At 39.0% G+C, this 23,216-nt stretch overlaps 2 protein-coding genes and 1 pseudogene across 2 annotated transcripts; 1 reads left to right on the top strand and 2 right to left on the bottom strand.

Annotated features, from left to right (window-relative positions):
• The first annotated feature begins 3,506 nt into the window (after window positions 1-3,506).
• Window positions 3,507-4,475, top strand: LOC112579455 (olfactory receptor 51S1-like). The gene has a single exon (XM_025265899.3). It carries the CDS (start codon window positions 3,507-3,509, stop codon window positions 4,473-4,475), a length of 969 nt encoding a protein of 322 aa, XP_025121684.3.
• Window positions 4,476-10,922: 6,447 nt separating this feature from the next.
• On the bottom strand, window positions 10,923-11,876 carry LOC112579342 (olfactory receptor 51A7-like). Its single transcript, XM_044928971.2, has one exon. The coding sequence runs from the start codon at window positions 11,874-11,876 to the stop codon at window positions 10,923-10,925; it is 954 nt and encodes a 317-aa protein (XP_044784906.2).
• Window positions 11,877-21,002: 9,126 nt separating this feature from the next.
• Window positions 21,003-21,983, bottom strand: LOC112579454 (annotated as a pseudogene).
• Between the last annotated feature and the right edge of the window lie 1,233 nt (window positions 21,984-23,216).

Genomic DNA, 23,216 nt, shown 5'->3' with positions numbered 1-23,216 from the left:
CAGGAGAAAACCAGATGGATTTGAGGAAAGACATCACAGCCACCTTATCAGACAGCAAATTGGAAATAACACTGTGGGATTTGTATGGTGAAAGGATTAAAAAGAAGAACTAGTAGTAGGGAAACCAATCGAGATAGTGTAAATATAAGCCTCAGCAAAGACCACAGCATTGTTGATGAGTGAATGAATTGGATTAGGGAGAAATATTTGATAAGAAACAATGGAGCTTACCAAGTAATTGACAGTTACTCATTTGATAAGAGAATCTATCTGAAAAAATAAAGTATTAGGCTTAAGGCCAAAGTCATCTTTGAATTCCTATCCTCCATCCAGTATTAGTCCCTTTTCCACAGCCATTACTACTCTAATCAAATCAATTGAATGCAAATCCTTCCAGGGCTTCTAGGCATTTAAGTACAAATGTAGCTATCAGGGAGACAGAGTACTTTAAGAGGGTTTTAAACTGATGCTATTGTATAGAAATCACTATACATTTTTTAACTCAACAATATATTTTCTTTCTTAACTATTAAGATTATTACTCACCATGACCATCTCCCTGATTAATTAGTTATCGGAACTAATTAATTGAAGAACTATAAAGAACTCTACTTTTTTCCTTTTGCAAACAAAAATCTTTTTTATGCCTCCTTATGCATATGAGAGTCATTCTGTCTGGTTAATATATCAAAAACTAGAATTGTGAAATAAAGTTCTTGTTTTAATGAGTTCTGCCAAATTGCTCTCAAAAGGGCTACACAGTTTTATAGTCTTGCAGCCTTGATTAAGAGCCAGGCCCTTAATCTTTTCCAGAATATAATTTTATCAGATTTTATCCTTTATTCCATGTGATGTGTAGGAAAAGTTTCATTATTTTGAAAATGTGTATTATTTTTGCGACCATTGGGACTGATTTTATTGTACATTTGTTCGGTATTTGTATTTATTTTTATAAGAAAAAATCATATTTTGCCAAATTTGGAGTTAGATTACTCATCTCTCTTATTTATTTGTAGTTTTTAAATGTATTTCAAATTCTAAACCTCACTCAGTAATGTAAGCTGCAAATATTGTTCCATTTAGGGATACTCTGTTCCATTGTTTCCCTAATCTTTTAACCTCATATAAAATACCATGGTTATATTAGATTTTTTTTTTTTTTTGCTGTGAAATTTTTTATTTTAAGATTAATCATGACATCTAACCTCTTAAAATTTTAAGTTGGTAACTCTAGGCATGATGTTGTACAGAAGATTTCTAGAACCTTTGATCTTGCATAACTGAAACTTTTTATTCATTAAACAGAATTTTCCCCCTCTCCCAGCAACCACCATTCTCTTTGTTTCTATGAGTTTGACTACTTATATACTTCATATAAGTGAAATCATGCAGTATTTGTCCTTCTGTGACAGGCTTATTTCACTTAGCATACTGTCTCCAGGTCCATCCATGTTGCTGTATATAGCAAGTCATCCTTCATTCTTAAGGCTGAATAGCCTTCCTTGTGGGCTTCCCTAACGACTCAGTGGTTAAAAAAAAATTTGCCTGCTAATGCAGAGGACACAAGGTTCCATCCCTGCATCAAGAAAATCCCCTGGAGAAGGAAATAGTTACCCGCTCCAGTATTCTTGCCTGGGAAAACCCATGGACAGAGGAACCTGGCAGGCCATAGTCCATGGGGTCGCAAAAAGTCAGACATGACTCAGTGACTAAATAACAACAATAGAAACAGCTTTCCTTGTGTGTTTACCATATTTTCTTTATTCATTTATCCACTGGTTGACATTTAGGTTGTTTCCATGTATTGACTATTGTGAATAGTGCTCCAAGGAACATGGGGATGCAGATATCCTTTGAGATTCTGATCTCAATATTTTTGAATGTATATCCCAAAACAGATTTATGGATCATTTAGCAATTTCGTTTCTAATTTTTTGAGGAACACTGTACTGATTTCCTTGGTGACTGCACCATTTCACATTCCCAGTAACAGTGTACAAGGTTTTCAATTTCTTCATCTCCTTGCCAACTCATGTCTTTTTTAAAAAAAATTATAGTCATCTTAACAAGTGTGAGGTTATTATATAATTAAGATTTTATTTACATTTCCTTGAGTATTACTGATGTTGAGTATCTTTTCATGTACCTGTTGACCATTTGTATGTAATCTTGGGAGACTCATTTCCCATTTTTAAAATGGAGTTATTCCTTTTTTTCTATTGAGCTGTAGAAACTATGTATTTTAGATATCAGATATATGGTTTAAAAATACCCTCTTCCATTTTATAGGTTACCTTTCTGCCCCACTGATTGTTTCCTTTACTACACGGGAGTTTTCCAGTTGATACAATGCTGCTTTTCAATTTTGCTTTTGTCACATGTGCTTTCAGTGTCATACTCAAGAAATTATCACCAAGTCCTATGTCATGAAGCTTTCCCCTTATATTTTCATCTAGTAGTTCCAGGTCTTACGTTTAAATCCTTAAACCTTTTTGAGTTGATTTTTGTTTGCAGTATAAGAACCAAGTACAATTTAATATTTTGTATGTGAATACATTTGTTAAGATCTGATTTGGATTATTTGAATTTAAAATGCTTACAACATCCAAGTAGAGATTTGGGTGAACTAAATATAGAATGATCTGGGGATATATTTATGATTCATCAATTTATAAAGTTTAGTTGAAGTCAGGAGGAATGTCACTGAGGAAAAAGGAAACAGCCAAATAAAGATTCTCAAAAATACCAGTGTATAAATTGGATGGGAAAAGGAATGGAGAACTAAGAATATAAATTCTGAGAGGTAGAATTAAAAAGAAAAGGAGAAAGTGTTTCATAAGAGCCAAAGCTCATTGAGAAATACATCAGTTTAGGAAATGTAAGTGTCCCTAGATTTAGTAATAAAGGAGTAATAGATGACTAATGAGAGCAGTTAAAGTGAATTGAAATGTGTGTTGAGGCAGCACAGAAGTCAGATTGCCTGGGACTGGGAGGAGTAGAAAACATGTTTAGGGACTTCCCTGGTGGTCCAGTGGCTAACACTCCATACTCACAATGCAGGGAGCCTGGGGTTCAATCCCTGGTCAGGGAACTAGATCCCACATGCTGCAACTTAGTTTGCATGCTGCAACTAAGATCCTGCATAGCCAAATATATTTAAAAAAGAAAAAAAGAAAACGTGTCCGTAGGAGTATAGACCCCCTTATGGGTGTTTTCTGTTAAAGGAGGGAGCAAATTAGGAAAAAAGCTACAGTGCAAAACAGGGTTGAGGAAAATGGGAAAATAATTTAAGGAGAGAATCAGAGCTTTGTGGACAGTTATAGAAAATGCTCCAAGGCAAGGGATGACTATGGCATAGATACTAGAATGAGTATGTGTATGTGTGCCTGGGGCAGGAGAGGGAGGGGGCAGGCAGTTTTAGAAAGCCTTATGCAAATGTGTCATAAGGTTAAATAAATCTTTCTAATCGTTTTCAGTTTCCAGAGTTCAAAGTGGGATCCTGAAGTATGTTAACATTCCTCACCCACTCAACTCCCAATGCCAGCACTTCGATGGCCCCCACCTTCCTGTTGGTGGGCCTGCCAGGCCTATCAGCTGTACCCTCCTGGTGGGCAGTACCCCTCATCACTGTCTACCTTCTGTCTGCCCTGGGTAATGGTGCTATCCTCTGGATCATTGCCCTGGAGCCCACACTGCACCGCCCAATGTACTTCTTCCTCTTTCTGCTCAGCATGTCTGATGTTGGCTTGTCCACAGCCCTGATGCCCACCCTGCTGGGTCTTGCCTTTGCAAATACTCATGCTGTCTCTGCCTCAGCCTGCCTCCTCCAGATGTTCTTTGTCCATGTTTTTTCTGTCATGGAGTCCTCTGTCTTACTCGCCATGGCCTTGGATCGGGCACTGGCCATTTGCCGCCCTCTCCACTACCCAACACTCCTCACCAATGGTGTCATCAGCAAGATCTCTGTGGCCATTGCTTTCCGAAGCCTGGGTCTCCACCTGCCCCTTCCATTCCTCCTGGCCCACATGCCTTACTGCCGTCCACAGGTCCTGACCCATTCTTACTGCTTGCACCCAGATATAGCCCATTTGGCCTGCCCCGGAGGTGGGGGAGCAGTCTACAGCCTCTTTGTGGTCCTGACTGCCATGGGCTTGGATCCTCTGCTTATTTTATTCTCCTATGGCCTAATTGGCAGGGTGTTGCAAGGTTTGGGATCCAGTGAGGATCACTGGAAGGCTGGCCAAACCTGTGCTGCCCACCTCTCTGCTGTGCTTCTCTTCTATGTGCCAATGGTCCTCCTGGCTCTCATTGATCGTCTCAGGATGCCAATCCCTCAGCCTGCCCATACTCTTCTCTCCTATGTCCACTTCCTGCTTCCCCCATTGATAAACCCTATTCTCTATAGTGTCAAGATGAAGGAGATTAGAGAGAGAATCCACAAGAGATTGCAGCCCAAGAAGGTGGGTTGTGCTTAGTGAGAAAGATATTTCCTCCATATTTGGTGGTTACCTGACACAAAGGTTGCCATGACTGAGAACTCAGTTCATCATGCATAAATAAAATGTCATTCAAGTACACAGAAGTCCATGTACACAGATGTATATTTCTATCCCTTGAAGTGTTCATGTGCATATTGATGAAAGTTTATGAGCCCTAGAGAAGGGGAGTGATCTATTGTGAGCCCCTATTAACATCACATCCATGGCCCAGAAACAGTCAGAATCTAAGTCTTGTCATAACCATTCAGGTGTGTTAAGAGTGTACGTTTTTCTGCATGTCCACCAGAATTCCCTGTTACCATTATTATCAAATTTTCATCAATTTTATTAGTGATGAATTTTACTTTACATCAGATTTTCCTAATAGAAACAGTGTCTTTCACATAACTGTAGGCTATTTTGTTTCTTCCTCTATGAATAGTCTCTTCAAAAAGCCTTCATCCATTTTTCTACTGGATTGTTTATGGTTTTAAAAACAAATGTGCAAGAAATCCTTCATATAAAATCCTTTTTATACTTTTGTCAATATAGTATTTGCCTTTTTCATTATTTAAGGAACCAAATCTCAAGTAAATACAGTTTTACATGATCAAATCCACTTTTATATATCTTTATAATTTTTGTTTTTCATGTGTTGCTTTTAAAACACAGAAATCCCTTGCATTCCTATACACTAATAATGAGAAAACATAAAGAGAAATTAAGGAAACAATTCCATTCACCATTGCAACGGAAAGAATAAAATACTTAGGAATATATCTACCTAAAGAAACTAAAGACCTATATATAGAAAACTATAAAACACTGGTGAAAGAAATCAAAGAGGACACTAACAGATGGAGAAATATACCATGTCCATGGATTGGAAGAATCAATATAGTGAAAATGAGTATACTACCCAAAGCAATTTATAGATTCAATGCAATCCCTATCAAGCTACCAACGGTATTCTTCACAGAGCTAGAACAAATAATTTCACAATTTGTATAGAAATACAAAACACCTCGAATAGCCAAAGCTATCTTGAGAAAGAAGAATGGAACTGGAGGAATCAACCTACCTGACTTCAGGCTCTACTACAAAGCCACAGTTATCAAGACAGTATGGTACTGGCACAAAGACAGAAATATAGATCAATAGAACAAAATAGAAAGCCCAGAGATAAATCCACGCACATATGGACACCTTATCTTTGACAAAGGAGGCAAGAATATACAATGGATTAAAGACAATCTCTTTAACAAGTGGTGCTGGGAAATCTGGTCAACCACTTGTAAAAGAATGAAACTAGAACACTTTCTAACACCATACACAAAAATAAACTCAAAATGGATTAAAGATCTAAATGTAAGACCAGAAACTATAAAACTCCTAGAGGAGAACATAGGCAAAACACTCTCTGACATACATCACAGAAGGATCCTCTATGACCCACATCCCAGAATATTGGAAATAAAAGCAAAAATAAACAAATGGGACCTAATTAACCTTAATAGCTTCTGCACATCAAAGGAAACTATTAGCAAGGTGAAAAGGCAGCCTTCAGAATGGGAGAAAATAATAGCAAATGAAGCAACTGAAAAACAACTAATCTCGAGAATATACAAGCAACTCCTACAGCTCTACACCAGAAAAATAAATGACCCAATCAAAAAATGGGCCAAAGAACTAAATAGACATTTCTCCAAAGAAGACATACAGATGGCTAACAAACACATGAAAAGATGCTCAACATCACTCATTATCAGAGAAATGCAAATCAAAACCACTATGAGGTACCATTTCACACCAGTCAGAATGGCTGTGATCCAAAAGTCTACAAGTAATAAATGCTGGAGAGGGTGTGGAAAAAAGGGAACCCTATTACACTGTTGGTGGGAATGCAAACTAGTACAGCCACTATGGAGAACAGTGTGGAGATTCCTTAAAAAACTGGAAATAGAACTGCCTTATGATCCAGCAATCCCACTGCTGGGCATACACCCTGAGGAAACCAGAAGGGAAAGAGACACGTGTACCCCAATGTTCATCGCAGCACTGTTTATAATAGCCAGGACATGGAAGCAACCTAGATGTCCATCAACAGATGAATGAATAAGAAAGCTGTGGTACATATACACAATGGAGTATTATTCAGCCATTAAAAAGAATACATTTGAATCAGTTCTAATGAGGTGGATGAAACTGGAGCCTATTATACAGAGTGAAGTAAGCCAGAAAGAAAAACACCAATACAGTGTACTAACGCATATATATGGAATTTAGAAAGATGGTAACAATAACCCTGTGTACGAGACAGCAAAAGAGACACTGATGTATAGAACAGTCTTATGGACTCTGTGGGAGAGGGAGAGGGTGGGAAGATTTGGGAGAATGGCATTGAAACATGTAGAATATCATGTATGAAACGAGTTGCCAGTCCAGGTTCGATGCATGATACTGGATGCTTGGGGCTGGTGCACTGGGACGACCCAGAGGGATGGAATGGGGAGGCAGGAGGGAGGAGGGTTCAGGATGGGGAACACATGTATACCTGTGGCGGATTCATTTTGATATTCGGCAAAACTAATACAATTCTGTAAAGTGTAAAAATAAAATTAAATTAAAAAAATAAATAAAAATAAAGGAAATCAACCCTGAATATTCATTGGAAGGACTGATGCTGAATCTCCAGTACTTTGGCCACCTGATGCAAAGAGCTGACTCTTTGAAAAAGACTCTGATGCTGAGAAGGGGATGACAGAGGATGAGATGGTTGGATGGCATCATCGACTCAATGGACATGAGTTTGAGCAAACTCCAGGAGTCAGTGATGGACAGGGAGGCCTGATGTGCTGCAGTCCATGTGGTCACAGAGTCGGACAAAACTGAGCAACTGAACAACATATGTGTCATATATATTCACATATCACTGATCTGTTAGACCAGCCTCACAGTGTGATTTGGTTAATATGTGGTATAAAGTGATCCTCTTTCAAAAGAAATTAAAAACTCTGAAATTCTAACAAGAATTACATTTTTAGTAGATTAAATATAACCAAATCAGCATTCATAAGTTTCCACATACAACAATTTATGTATTTCATTTATTAAGAACTTATTTACACTTTTCAATAAAATTATTCACTTTATTTAAATCTATTTCTATGTAGTTTTTAAAATGTATGATTGTGTTGCTATTATAAATAAAACATTACCCCATTTCTGTGTGTGTGTGAGTGTGTGTGTGTGTGTGTGCTCAGTCATGCTCAAGGACTGTAGCCTGCCAGGCTCCTCTCTCCATGGGTTTCCCCAGGCAGGAATACTGGAGTGGGTTGTCATTTCCTTCTCCAGGGGATCTTCCCCACCCAGGAATCAAACCCATGTCTCTCGAGTCTCCTCCATTGGCAGGCAGGTTCTTTACCACTAGCACCACCTAGGAAGCCCTTAACATGTAACCACCTTGAGTAGTAAAGAGGAAAACTTTCTGTGGCCTGCACGGGGATTGAACCCAGGACCTCAGTGTTATTAGCACCAAACTCTAATCAACTGAGATAACCGGCCATTTCTATTTCCACATATATATTGCTAGATTGAGAAAAACATTTTTTTATCTTGCATTAGTATGCACTTTACCAAATTATCACAAAATTTTAGGACCATTTTAAAACTTTTATATTTTATTTGCATTTATTAATAGCATTCATAAGTAAAATAGATGATAGGTAATGTTCCCCTAATATTCATATAAATTATTTTATTTTCTTATTTTATTAAATTCATTGGAATCTCCAACCTGTTATGAAAGTTTAAGAGTGAACAAAAAATGTTGTTTCTCATTTTATTTAAATGGCATTAGTGTTTCACTTACTGGCACTGCTAGATGGTTGACTGCTAGATCTTTGAATAAACTTTATAACACTTAATAGTTCATTTATGTTGCATTTAAAAAAATTTAATAAGCTTACTTAATGAATCCTATTAAATGCATTTTCAGCATTCACTAACACAATAATAATTCTCTACTTTTATATGTTGAACAGTTGAAACATCCTTGTCACTTGTGATTACAGAAGAACACATTTTAAATGAAAAGTGAAAAAATCAAATTTTCAGATCAAATCCATTTAGTGACAAGATAAGAATACACAGTGATATATTAGAACATATTCTAGGAATACAGAAACAGTTATAGCCTCATATTTTATCAAACTATTCTTTAAGATATACTATATATTCTCTTAATAAACTAATTAGATGTCAGTCTCTCAATTTCATGGAGAAGGCAATGGCAACCCACTCCAGTACTCTTGCCTGGAAAATCCCATGGACGGAGGAGCCTGGTAGGCTACAGTCCATGGGGTCATGAAGAGTTGGATACAACTGAGCGACTTCACTTTCACTTTTCACTTTCATGAATTGCAGAAGGAAATGGCAACCCACTCCAGTATTCTTGCCTGGAAAATCCCAGGGACAGAGGAGCCTGGTGGACTGCCGTCTATGGGGTCGCACAGAGTCAGACACGACTGATGCGACTTAGCAGCAGCAGCAGCTCTCAATTTCATGAATGAGAATACTGAGGGTGAGATTTTAAGAATGCCCTAGGTCTATAAAATTATTTACTAAACAGAATTTATTTTCAGATTTTCCTTAATTCAAAACCCCTGCTACAAAATACTCTTTTAAAATTATTGAATGGAGAAACAGCTTGGTCTTGAAGAACAGTGATGAGGTCTCTGAGAAACTTTTTTTTTTTTCCCAAAGCCCACTCTTTCCTCCTACCTGGAACACCTACCTCCATCTTCCCATTTCTTTACTGAGAGTAGAATGTTGGATATAAATATGTGGAGTCACATTGGCCTGGCTTAGAATCCTCAGTCCATCATTCCTGAGTGATTTGACACTAGCTGTTCCATGTTTGTAAAATAGGTATAAAAAGTATTTCATGCAATCAAGTCTCTGTATCATAGTGTCTGAACATATAAAATATTCAATAAATGATAGTTTTGTGGAATTAATCATGGAAATTAAAATAACTATATTTAAACTTCATATGCATATTCAATCTGAATAAAAACCTTTACAGTTAGAAGTTTCTTTAAGTTCCTACCACCTCATTATATACATGGAACTACTGAAAGCATTTGAATGGCCCTTTGTAACTTGGTGGTAGATGACCTAAATGCAGAATCACTGACTGCTTCCATGTTTTTATTACTTTACTAAGAGATGGGAGCAAAGAGCTCTTCATTTCACAGCAGGGCCTCAACTGCTCTTCCCTGGCTCTCACTCTCTCCTGACCACTGGCCACACCCACATCAATTCTGTAACATCTTTGGTTTTCAGTGCTCACTATTACCATTCTAGCACCATTCCCTCTCTGAAAATCATTCCACACCAACTTGAATTATAAGTTTCAGGAAGAACTTAAATGTTCTTTCTCCTCTCAACAGCACATATGGGGATAGAGATATTAATAAGAACTTCTGGAACCATAATTTGTTCTCTAATGTTTATTACACTTCTTTATGTTAGCCATTTTACCCACACCCTTCCATTTAGACTATTCTTTTAGTTCAAATTGAGATACACCTTCCAAGCATATACAATGGATGAAGTATTTCATCTTGAAGAGACTTTTAAATTTGAATCATTCATAACTCTTTCCTTGTGTAAATTCAGAGTGCATCAATAAGACGTATGAATGTTGATGATGTACATAGGTCTCCATCTTTTGTGCCCCAAGGATTTCCTCCTACACTTTCCCTCCAAATTGGCTTTAGCAAAAGACACACTCTCTAGGTTTCCTTTTCCCATTATCCCAGGAAAGTATTTTGTATTTTTCAATCATTAATGTACACACCAACCACCTAGAATCTTGTTAAAAGACAGATTCTGACTTAGTAGGCTTGAAGAAGGATGAGATCCTATGATTCTTATTATTTCCCAGATGCTGCTGAGGCACATCAGTGTACCACCCTTTGGTTAGCAAGGAAGAAAAGTTACTTAGACAAACCTAATCACATTGGAAAGGATTTAATGTAAATCACAATGAGGAATCAAATGCCAAGAGGCAAATATAAAGATGCTAAATGGTCCAGAACTTTGCAGAATTCTCTCAATTACAGTTGAACTCCTATTTACAATCTTCTCTGAAGTTAGATGTCTTCTTTACTCTTTTAACTGAGGATGGGTGGCCTCAGTCTCCCCCAACAACAACAACAGGATCACTATCTACTTTATAAATTGTAAGCCTCTTCTTCCTTAATATCAAAAAGCTGTGGTGTGTGACATCCATGATAGATATTAATTGATTACTTAATGAATTAGCTAATATAATTAAGGACTCTAAAGTAAATGGAAGCAGCTCCTATTTGAAAGAAACATTGTCCTACTCCCGAGACAATTTGATGTAGAGAAAATGGAACTTCCACCTTTGCCTCATCATTTAGACTTCAGACCCAGTGTTTCCAATTTTTCCAGAACCTTCACTCTAATCTGCTGAGTTTTTACACAATACAAGATGGGATTCATCAAGGGTGGTACCAGCAAGAATGCATCAGCCATCAGAATCATAGCCACAGGGGGTGTATGCTTGGGAAAGTGATGCATGAGAGCCAAGGTGATGATGGGCACATAGAAGATGAACACAGCACAGATGTGGGACACACAGGTGTTAAGAGCTTTAAGCCATTCCCTGTGAGATGCAATACCCAATACAGTCTTCAGAATAAACACATAGGAGACAACAATTAACATACTGTCTGACATCATACAGAGTGCAACAAACAGACCGTAGTAGAAGTTAACTCTATTGTCAGACCACGCCAGCTTCATGACGTCCTGGTGGAGGCAGTAGGAGTGGGATAACAGGCGTTTATTACAGTATTTGAGTCTCTTTAAAGTGAAAGGGAGGGGAAGAACTAGGAGAATGCTTTTAAAAGCAAATGCTAACCCAATGTGCAAAACTCTGGAGCTAGTAAGGATGGAGCGGTATCTCAGGGGGTTGCAAATTGCTACAAAGTGATCGAAAGACATGATCAGGAGTACCGAAGACTCCATGTCTGTGAATCCATGGATGAAAAATTCCTGAGCAATGCAGGCATCAACAGAAATCCCCATGGCATTGAACAAAAAGATCCTCAGCATGGTGGGAAGAGAAGAGAAGGACAGGCCCAGGTCTGATAATGCCAGCATAGAGAGGAAATGGTACATGGGCTCATGCAGAGAAGGCTCTGTCCTGATGACAAATAGAATGGTGCAGTTTCCCAGGATAGCCATGAAGTACATGAGGCAGATAGAGATGGAGATCCAAATGTGCACACCCTCAAGCCCTGGGATCCCAATCAACAGGAATGTGGAGACTGCAGCTTCTGAGGCATTGAGAGGAAGCATCATAAATAGGTCTCTTACATACTGCTCCTGGTAGATAAATAATGAAATTATTGTTCTCTTAGTTATGTTTACTGAACAAAACTCACTTTAGTTGTCAGTTAAATTAAACACAGTTCACATTTAGGTATCAAGAAATAATGTTATATAATTTTTCTATATAAAGAAAAATAAGCTGTGGTACATATACACAATGGAGTATTATTCAGCCATTAAAAAGAATACATTTGAATCAGTTCTAATGAGGTGGATGAAACTGGAGCCTATTATACAGAGTGAAGTAAGCCAGAAAGAAAAACACCAATACAGTATACTAACGCATATATATGGAATTTAGAAAGATGGTAACAATAACCCTGTGTACGAGACAGCAAAAGAGACACTGATGTATAGAACAGTCTTATGGACTCTGTGGGAGAGGGAGAGGGTGGGAAGATTTGGGAGAATGGCATTGAAACATGTAAAATATCATGTATGAAACGAGTTGCCAGTCCAGGTTCAATGCATGATACTGGATGCTTGGGGCTGGTGCACTGGGACGACCCAGAGGGATGGAATGGGGAGGCAGGAGGGAGGAGGGTTCACGATGGGGAACACATGTATACTTGTGGCGGATTCATTTTGATATTTGGCAAAACTAATACAGTTATGTAAAGTTTAAAAATAAAATTAAATTAAAAAAAAAGAAAAATAAGGAGTAAATTTAAATAGATTCATTTTTATCTAAGACCTTTATACTCTTCAAGTCTATCTTTATTCCTTATATACTTCTAAACAACTCTATAGAAGTGTGTCTGTGCATGCTAAGTCTCTTCAGCTGTGTCCGACTCTTGGCAACCCTATGGACAGTAGCATGCCAGGCTCCTCTGTTCATGGAATTCTCCAGGCAAGAATACTGGAGTGGGTTACCATGCCCTTCTCCAGAGGATCTTCCCAATCCAAGGACTGAACCCAAGTGTCTTCTGTCTCTTTCATTGGCAGGTGGGTTCTTTACCACTAGCGCCATCTAGGAAGCCCATCTATAGAAGTAGTAGAGTGCTTTAATAACTTTTCTTTTTTCTTCTTTTTAAGCCACCACGTTTGGAGGTTTATGAATCAAGTAAACTAAATTGTGGGAAATTCTGAAAGAGATGGGAATACCAGACCACCTGACCTGCCTTGAGAAACTGGTATGCAGGTCAGGAAGCAACAGTTAGAACTGGACATGGAACAACAGACTGGTTCCAAATAGGAAAAGGAGTACATCAAGGCTGAATATTGTTGGCTTGCTTATTTAACTTCTATGCAGAGTACATCATGAGAAACGCTGGGGCTGGAAGAAGCACAAGCTGAAATCAAGATTGCCGGGAGAGATCTCAATAACCTCACATATGCAGATGACACCACCCTTATGACAGAAAGTGAAGAACTAAAGAGCCTCTTGATGAAAGTGAAAGAGGGGAGTGAAAAAACTGGCTTCAAGCTCAGCATTCAGAAAATTAAGATCATGGCATCCAGTCCCATCACTTCATGGCAAATAGATGGGGCAACAATGGAAACAGTGGCTGACTTTATTTTTTGGGGCTCCAAAATTACTGCAGATGGTGACTGCAGCCATGAAATTAAAAGACGCTTACTCCTTGGAAGGAAAGTTATGACCAACCTCGACAGCATATTAAAAAGCACAGACATTACTTTGCCAACAAAGGTCCGTCTGGTCAAGACTATGGTTTTACCAGTAGTCATGTATGGATGTGAGTGTTGGACTATAAAGAAAGCTGAGCACTGAAGAATTGATGCTTTTGAACTGTGGTGTTGGAGAAGACTCTTGAGAGTCTCTTGGACTGCAAGGAGATTCAACCAGTCCATCCTAAAGGAGATCAGTCCTGGGTGTTCATTGGAAAGACTGATGTTGAAGCTGAAACTCCAATATTTTGGCCACCTGATGTGAAGAGCTGACTCATTGGAAAAGACCCTGATGCTGGGAAAGATTGAGGGCAGGAGGAGAAGAGGACAACAGAGGATGAGGTGGTTCGATGGCATCACTGACTCAATGGACATGAGTTTAGATGAACCCTAGGAGTTGGTGATGGACAGGGAGGCCTGACATGCTGTGGTTCATGGGGTCGCAAAGAGTCAGACACGACTGAGTGACTGAACTGAACTGAAAACTAAATTGGAATATATTGCAATCTGGAAAAGCTATAACATCATGGATGTGGTCAATGGTCATGTACTCAAACCAACCACAGATGCTATAGTAACAGGAGTTAAAGGAGACCTAAATCTTATAGTACTGTTCATGGAACATGTGTATGAAAATATAAAATCAATCTACCACAGTCCTGAGTGTGCATTGTATCTCAGCCTTTCAGATGTGGTTAATGTTCCCTTGGCATATAGTACATACCACAGTAGTTATTTGTTGTTGCCTAAAGCCTCACATCCTTTCATGCAATTGCTACTGGTCCTGCTCATAGTAGCCACAGATATTGCTCTTTTCTCCCTCTTCCAAGTTCTTTTCCCATTGTTCTTGGCTTCTCGGTGAATGCCCTTAGATTGGTGACTTGAAACTCAGGTTCTTATCTCTGCTGTTTAGATTTAGCCCTGCTCACACCCCTGGCATCAGCATCACCAAAACCTTGGGTGACACTCCTTTTAACAACTCTACACCAGAGAAGCCCCAGTGGTGTAGTTGACAGTCTGCCTTTGTGGGTGAATGGAATTTAGAGGCAGAGAGAAAAGGGATAACCCCTTGTCCATTCTTACTCAATGAGTCCCTTCAAAATGGGTCATTTCCAAAGTTCCATGTCTGAGGTTTTTATTGACAAGCTTCCAACCTAATTCAGGTAACTAAATAAATGAGCTACTGTTGATAATATCATTTTTTCAACTGTTCACAATGCAAATGCAAAGATGTACCCTGTCCCACTTATAGACCCTAATCTTTTCAGCCATCAACACTGTCCAAAACATAGCTTGATCCCTTGGCTGGAGAACCTATGAAACATGTTTATCTCTAGCCCTCTGAAAGGTTTTGGGTTGATGCCTATAAATTGCAGAGTTTTCCTTGGAAAACATAAAATCATCTTAAGGAAGTTTAGTTTGAGTCTTCAGGACACCTACCAGGCTCCTGGTTACCTTATCCCAGAACAAGGGTGGCAAGGTTTCAGATTCTTCAGGTTCGGCAGCTTCTTTGCTCCAGCGCCTGCTGGGAATCGCATCCTTTTTTATGCTCTCATATACATCTCTAGGAAGCACAGGCACATCCTCATGAGAATGAACAGATACTATGCCCCTGGGAATACTGACTCCACTCGCTTGATCACTGTCTGTCAATAATAACCTCTCCTAAGAAAATGCAGAGAACAAGTTCCTGTCTCACAGTCAGATTTAACTCCTGTGACCCTGTTCCCACATCAGATGCAGGTTTTGGGAACCCCAGTTTCAGATGTTGGTAAGATAGCCCATATCCAACTGTAGCTCCAAGATAAAGTATGTACCTTAGCAGACTCAATGTGAGACTATTACAGACCTTATGTAGAGTTCTGTCCACAAAACTCTATTTGGTCATCACAATGTTTAATTTTAGTTTTAATGCTAATGCACTTAAGTAGCTTATGAACTCTCAAATTTATCACAGATTCCGCCTTCTTTCATTGTCTTTACATTTACTGGCAACCAAAGGCATTTAATCTCACAGAGCAGAAAGCCAAGAGTCACAAGTAGTCCTGGTATCTTGGACCCTCAAATTTAGAAGAGAAAATCAATTTTTATCAAGCCCTCAACTTTGAAGATTGAAAGTAAATAAAAGGTGTAATTTTGATAATATTTTATGGGATGACATCATTTTTCAGGCAGAGAGTAGAAAATAAGATCTAGTAAAACATCTTACTCTTGAAAAAGTAAGAAGAGATAAATAAATCAGTTTTGATGAGCCAACAATGATGACCCTGTCTCCATGTTAGTAGAAGAGGGAATGTGCTGTGAATGGGGCTACAGTCATCAAATCAGGTCAGGAAGGAAATTGAAGAAAAGATGCCTATAGACTATTAATCTTGATTTTCCACTCCCCTCCAAAAATGCTTACTCCAGTTAAAGTACTAAATAAAGTAATGTAAATGTCTAACCTTGATATACATATCACTCTAGGATCATAAAGCAACTATACAGTTCAAGTTCAACTATGTTACTTCTTCCCATCACTTTTTGACAGGTATCTGCATTGTTTTGAGTTGAAAATCCATTGGTCTCCAGGTAACAAAATGGGACCAGGAGGAAAAGCAGCTGGAACCAAAAAAAAGAAAAAAAAAAGTGTTTTGTTTATTTGTTTGCTTTTTCAGGGAGGAAGACAGGAGAAATCTGGACCTATAGGGTCTATATTTAAGTAAAAGGTACATTTATCTAAGTAAATTTAGGTAAAGTCAAGTAAAATATGAAATAAAATATATTATTTTCTTCTTCCATTTCAAATTGCTGCCTAATCCCTGCCACTTTCATTTATTTTCCCCTTGTTCCTTTTTTCTTATTGTTAATATTATTATTTTAATGGAAAAGGCCATGAAATTAACAACAAATATTTCTGATAAAAGGGATTGCTCTGAGTGGTCTTTCTGAGACCACTTCTGTCTACATCATGTACTCATAGCACTTTCCCCATTGCCTTGGAGCTACTTTCATTCTTTTTAAAGCATGTTGCCTATGAAAACCTTTTTATGGATCATTTTTCTTCTCTGAGGTTTAAAATATAAAGGAACAGACGTTAATAACTATATGACCCTAACTGACTTTATAGGGCTTCCCTGGTGACTTAGTGATAAAGAATCTTCCTGGAGACAAGGTTTTGATCCCTGGGTCAGGAAGATCCTCTGGGAGAGGAAATGGCAACCCACTCCGTTATTCTTGCCTGGAGAATCCTATGTAAAGAGGAGCCTGGAGGGCTCAGACAGGACTGAGCAATTCAACAACAACAATTGACTTATGGGGATTTAAAGGGGCAATACAACTTGCACAAAAAACAAAAACGATTAAGGGTAACTTTACAATACAACAGGAAGGATGGCCCAAACCTTACTCTGAGACAACTAAAACTTTCAACCTACAAACTCTCCAGGCTAGAATATCACATTCTGAGTTTGCCTTAAAAGTCAGTTTTTTCAGTGTACCATTCAAATCATTCAGCCTCATTGTCTAGTCACTGGTGCAGTAAGCAGCCCCATCATTCATTTATTTCACACAGAGAAAACAAGATATTAGACTGCTTTAGGCCTGCACCATGCACCTCTTGCTTCTTGCCCCAGGGCTGACACTGAGTGAGACTTTCATAAGTACTATTAGGTGTTCATGCTGCAGTCCATAAGGTCACAAAGAGTCATACATGACTGACTGACTGAACTGAACTGAACTAGGTGTTCATGAGGGCTTCCCTGGTGGCTCAGCAGTAAAGACTCTGCCTGCTAATGCAGGAGATGCAGGTTTGATCCCTGGGTCCAGAAGATCCCCTGGAGAAGGAAATGGCAACCCACTCCAGTATTCTTGCCTGGGAAATCCCATGGACAGAGGAGCCTGAAAGGCTACAGCCCATGGGGTCACAAAAGAGTTTAACACAACTTAGCAACTAAACAACAACAGTAACTAAGTGTTCATGAATCTGCAACCCAGAAGTATGAGACAATCAACAACAAATAGGGTCAGTTTTGACCAAATAGGATCCAATGGAGAAATCTTCCCCACTTTATTTTCCTGGATAGAGTATCATAAGGCATATTCGATAAGGCTTCAGAGATGGATCTGCAGGATTTGCAATAGTCACCCATAATGGTATCTGGCTTATTACTGATTCATCATCTCTCAGCATCAGATTTCATTTTGCCTGCTCCATGATGACGGTGTTGGATTGTGTGACTATTTCTCTTCTGTCAGTTGGCACAATGTTAAGACTTGTCACTAGAGGGTGGTAGGAGAACACCAGAGGAAGAGGGGTTTTCTCTCCCTGCTTTCTGTGTTGCTTGCAGGCCAGACTCACAGAACATGTCAGTTCCCCATTGCCTGGCACCATGCAGTTTCTTCAGTGCTCAGCTCCAGCAGTGCATAGCTCCCTCCAGCATTCAAACACTGAGCTTGTTCTCCAGCTCTCCAGTGGAACAGCAGGGGCCCAGCCAGAATGGACCAGTACCACAGCTGAAACAGCTTCCCTACATCTTCTCATTAGCCTTGGCTATGTGGCTGTACATTGAGTTAGTACAGGGTGAGCTGTCTAACAACCTAGCCACCGAAACCTCCTCCCAGAAAGGCAGCCTGGAACTACCTTATGCTGAGGCTTAGGCAACCTCCTCGTATTCTAGTTCAAGTGGCACCTAACAGTCATAGGCTTCTCTGGCATCTAGAGTTCAGAGTGTCAACTAAAAAAAAATAAATAAATAACAATTTAAAATTTGAGAGTTGTGGGTTTTTTTTTTCAGCAGACCTACTGAGGACTTCAAACCCACGAGGCAGCATCTCAAGTAACTGAGAAAACTGCTCTGAGGAGTTGTGGGGGGCGTAGCTAGGATATATAGCTACAAAGGCAAACAAAGGCAGAAACAAAGGCAGGTGTCAGATCAAAAGATTACTATTAAAAATAGACTAGATATCTCAAGTTACAGAATTTAGTAGTTTTCTATATACAGGAAGATACAAGAGTCCGGGCATGTACATCTCAAATATCTGGGGTGAAACCCAGAGATTCTGAGACCACATGGCAGTACTTAACAATCAGAAGCAAGCTAAATAACTGCAGTAGAGAGTAGCAAGTCTTGAATGACAATCAGGGTGGCAGCACCCATAATGATCGGTTGCATTAGATGATGGCATTGAAGACAAGCTAAGCAGACAGTGACTAGGCATTACTTGAAATACATTTAAAACAGAGAACTTCTGACCATCAGACTGGCGTCAACCACTCTAACAGGAAGCTATGACTCCTGAGATTATCTGAAAGATTTAAATCACTTCACATACCGGGTAGTCATCAAATGGATGTGAGTCTTGGTTCCCTAGATGAAATAACCTGCCATGCCATTATAAGTACGTAACTACAACAGCAAAAAATACCCAGGTCTTTCCCCAAGTAGACATATGTCCATTTACAAAAGTTTTTGTTCACTGGGGAAAGACAAATACCCAGATTCTTTGAGGACTATTGATATAGGATATAATATCTCACTGATATGGGAAACCAAATATACCATCACGTTCTTGTTTGGTTAAAGTATGAGATTATTGAAGCAAGATGATTGATGAAATTCTGGATCAAGTTTATCCCATAGTGAACCTGATGATTTTCAGTTCTACCTGTGTAGAGATGCACAATTATATACACAGATGCCTGAGTATATAACTGGCAAGATTACATTTAGTAGCTGGTGAAATCTCATGTTGTTACTCTATCTGGGACGTTTAAACCATTATGGTAGGAAAGACTAAGTGCAAGATCCCATTCACATAATTTATTTATACAAAGCACAAATAAATTATGTGAATGAATGGTTGTCCTAGAATCCTATGGAATCTATCACTGGTTTTATGGGTGGATTGGTGGACAGTTTGGTGCTGAAAGAAAAGTGTAGTCCCTCAGTCATGTCCGACTCTTTGAGACCCTATGGACTGTAGCCTGCCAGGCTTCTCTGTTCTTAAGATTTTCCAAGCAAGAATACTAGAGTGGGTTGCCATTTCCTTCTCCAGGGGATCTTCCAGACCCAAAGATAGAACTTGGGCCTCCTGCATTGCAATCAGACTCTTTATGGTCTGAGCCACAAAATATAATACAACAGCAAAACAGTCCCACACATGGGTAGTCATAAAAAAAAAAATGATGAAGAAAAATTATCATAATGTGCGGTTCTCTTGGTTGTCAAGAGAGGTTATCTGACTTATGTGGATATACATGGACTTCTGTACTTTTTTGAAAGGTGTGAATAGTTGGTCATGGGATAGAATAAGCAACTTTGAAGGAAGAGATAAAAGGAAGTCTGTAGAATATGTATGTGAAGTACATATTGAAGAGGGTCATAAAGAGTGAAAACCATTTATCTCATGCTGAAAGTGAAAGTGTTAATTGCTCAGTCATGTCCGACTCTTTGTGACCCCATTGACTGTAGCCCGCCAGGCTCCTCTGCCCATAGGATTCTCCAGGGAAGAATACTGGGGGTGGGTTGACATTCTCTTCTCCAGGATATTTTCCTGACCCAAGGATCAAACCTGGGTCTCCAGCATTGCAGACAGATTCTTTACTGTCTGAGTCATAAGGGAAGGCCCTTACCTCATGCTACCACCCACCAAATCTCATGCTACTACCCACCAAAGAGTACACACCTCAGTGGAAGAATTCAATAACCAAGTGGAGAGAACCTACATAGAAATATCACTTAGCCTTAGCTCCACTGATGCTGGTCCAGTGGGCCCATAGATGGAGTCATAATGGCAGAGTTAGAAATAAAGCATGAGCCAAAAGTATAAGCTCTCTTTTCTCAAGGCTGATCATGGGGAAATAGTACAATCCTCATTCCTGGGATGTTAAAAATGTTATTACAAGTGTTTAATGTTCAGCTAACAGCAGAAAAACTAATTCAGAGCACTTGATATGAAATTTTACATTCACACTGTGTATGCCCTTATAACATAATAAAGGACAAAAATAAGTTTACCTACATAAGATCCAATGTTAGGTTACACTGATGTATATTTTAGGATCCACTCTCTATATATATCTGTTTTGGAAGCATGTAGAGAATTGAGAGTTTTAAGGAAAAAAGTTTAATTATTAGAAGTGTTTTTTTGTATATCATTCAGAAAAGAACTGGCTTGTTAATAAAGTTACCTACATAAATTTGAGCTTTTATTATTGCAGAGTCTGGTGAATATTTTATTCAGGCCTCATACTACTTTCAAATATAAATATTTGTTTATATACATTAATTTCACTTTATCTTAAAAACAAAAATAATTTCGGTATTATTAATATGAACTAACTGAATAAGAAAGCTAAGCAAATATCATACAACCTATAAGTTGAATAATTTGTACTGTTGGAGGCATATCTAGGCATTTGGTGGACAGTTACACCATTCTACCAAAGCATTCATTCAAAGCACTTAACTCTGAGACAGCTAAAGATTAGATTTGGAGTCGCTTCTGAATTAAGACCTTGATAACAGCCTTTTGAATCTGCTTAGTCTTCACACTGTAGATGATAGGGTTGAGTACAGGAGGAATAAGCAGGAAGATATTGGCTATGATGGTGTGGACAATGGGAGGTGCTGACTGGCCATAGCGATGGACAAGAGACAGGCTAATGAGAGGGATGTAGAAGATGGCAACAGCACTGATGTGGGAAATGCAGGTGTTGAAGGCTTTCTGCCTGCCCTCTATGGAGGCAATGCTGAGGACAGATCTGATGATCAGGACATAGGAGAACAAGATACAAGGACAGTCAAACCCTGTCATGGAGAAGAGTGCAAACAGACCAAGGATGCTGTTGATTCTGTTGTCTGTGCATGAGAGTTGAATGAGATCAACATGGTAGCAGTAAGAATATGAGAGGACCATAGAACTGCAGAAGGACAGCATCTTGACAAAAAGCACAACTGGCAACATGACAGCAACATTTCTTGTCAACATGCTCATCCCAATCTGGGCATTGGGAGGATGGTGGTGTATCTCAGTGGATCACAGATGGCCACAAAACGGTCAAAGGCCATGGCCAGCAAAACCCCAGACTCCATGAAAGTAAATCCATGGAGAAAGAAAATCTGAGCAACGCAGGCATTTAAGTTGATCTCTCGGGCTTCAAACCAGAAGACACCAAGGGTAGTGGAAAGTGTGCACAGGGATAAGCTCAGGTCTGTGGCTGAAAGCATAGAGAGGAAATAATACATGAATACATATGTATTCATGAAGGCTCTGTTCACGGAGGACCACAAACAGGATCATACTGTTCCCAGAGAGGGCGCCGACATGCAGGAGGCAAATAGGGATGGAGACCCGGATCGGGGCTGCTCTCAGGCCTGGAATACCCATCAAGAGGAAGGTTAGAGGCTGAGCACTGGTATTGTTGAGGACCCACATAATGAGGGGCTGAGAAGACAGGGATATTTGAATAATTAAACATAACATATGATAAAAATATAGCTTATCATTAGACACTCTGAGATTCACTAAATTACTATTGCTGATCTAGGAATTTTAGTATTTTATGAGTTTTATAGAGTCACAAGTTTCTTTCCCTGCCTCTCAGTATTTCTCATTTTTGAGAACTGAAGATTCCCTGAATTATTTTACATAACATTTTCTTAAGTCTGTATATGTCTTTGGAGAAGGCACTGGCGACCCACTCCAGTACTCTTGCCTGGAAAATCCCATGGACGGAGGAGCCTGGTAGGCTGCAGTCCATGGGGTCGCTAAGAGTCGGACATGACTGAGAGACTTCACTTTCACTTTTCACTTTCTTGCATTGGAGAAGGAAATGGCAACCCACTCCAGTGTTCTTGCCTGGAGAATCCCAGGGACGGAGGAGCCTGGTGGGCTGCCCTCTATGGGGTCACACAGAGTCGGACACAACTGATGTGACTTAGCAGTTAGCAGTTGGTGGCAACAATGACACAGTTCAATTTTTCTTAACTATAAAAGTCCCCAGTAGAATACCTAAATAATATGCTGATAAATCTGGTTTCCAGGATTTTTTTAATAATTTATTGATCCTAGAATAAAGAACCAAAAAATCAGTTCATATTTAAAATGTAGATATTTTCAGGTTTTCCTGGGATATGTCCAGAAGTATGTAAAGAATCTGACCACAATGCAGGAGACCTGGGTTCAATCCCTGGGTAGAGAAAATCCCCTGGAGAAGGGAATGGCAACCTACTCTAGTACTCTTGCCTGGAGATTTCCATGGACAGAGGAGCCTGGAAGGCTATAGTCAATGGGGTCACAAGAGTTGGACACAACTGAGTGACTAACACACACATGTCTAAGGCATCTCCAAGACTCACATATTTATATATGTGATGATGGGCCAAAGAATCACACTAAGAAAAATTAGTATATCTCTCATTCATTGAAATTTCCCTGTGTTGTTGACAAATACTAGTAAGCACTATATGATTTTACCCATACACTAACTCTAGAAGGTAGATAGTATGTATAAATGTATATATGGCATATGAGGAAATGAAGATTTGATTAAATAATCCTCAGATTAATCTTTAAAGATAAAGATAACAATTTTTGAGAGAAACCACATATTTAGCAAAGGTGGAGGAAAGAAGGAAAGTATAAAAGGAAGGAAGGGAAGAAAGAAGAAAGGAAGGAAGGAAAAAAAAAAGACAAAAC

Source organism: Bubalus bubalis, chromosome 16, assembly GCF_019923935.1.
Source record: "Bubalus bubalis isolate 160015118507 breed Murrah chromosome 16, NDDB_SH_1, whole genome shotgun sequence".
Classification (NCBI taxonomy): Eukaryota; Metazoa; Chordata; class Mammalia; order Artiodactyla; family Bovidae; genus Bubalus; species Bubalus bubalis.
Note: the sequence above shows the minus strand (reverse complement) of the source record. Positions and strands in the feature narration are given on the sequence as shown.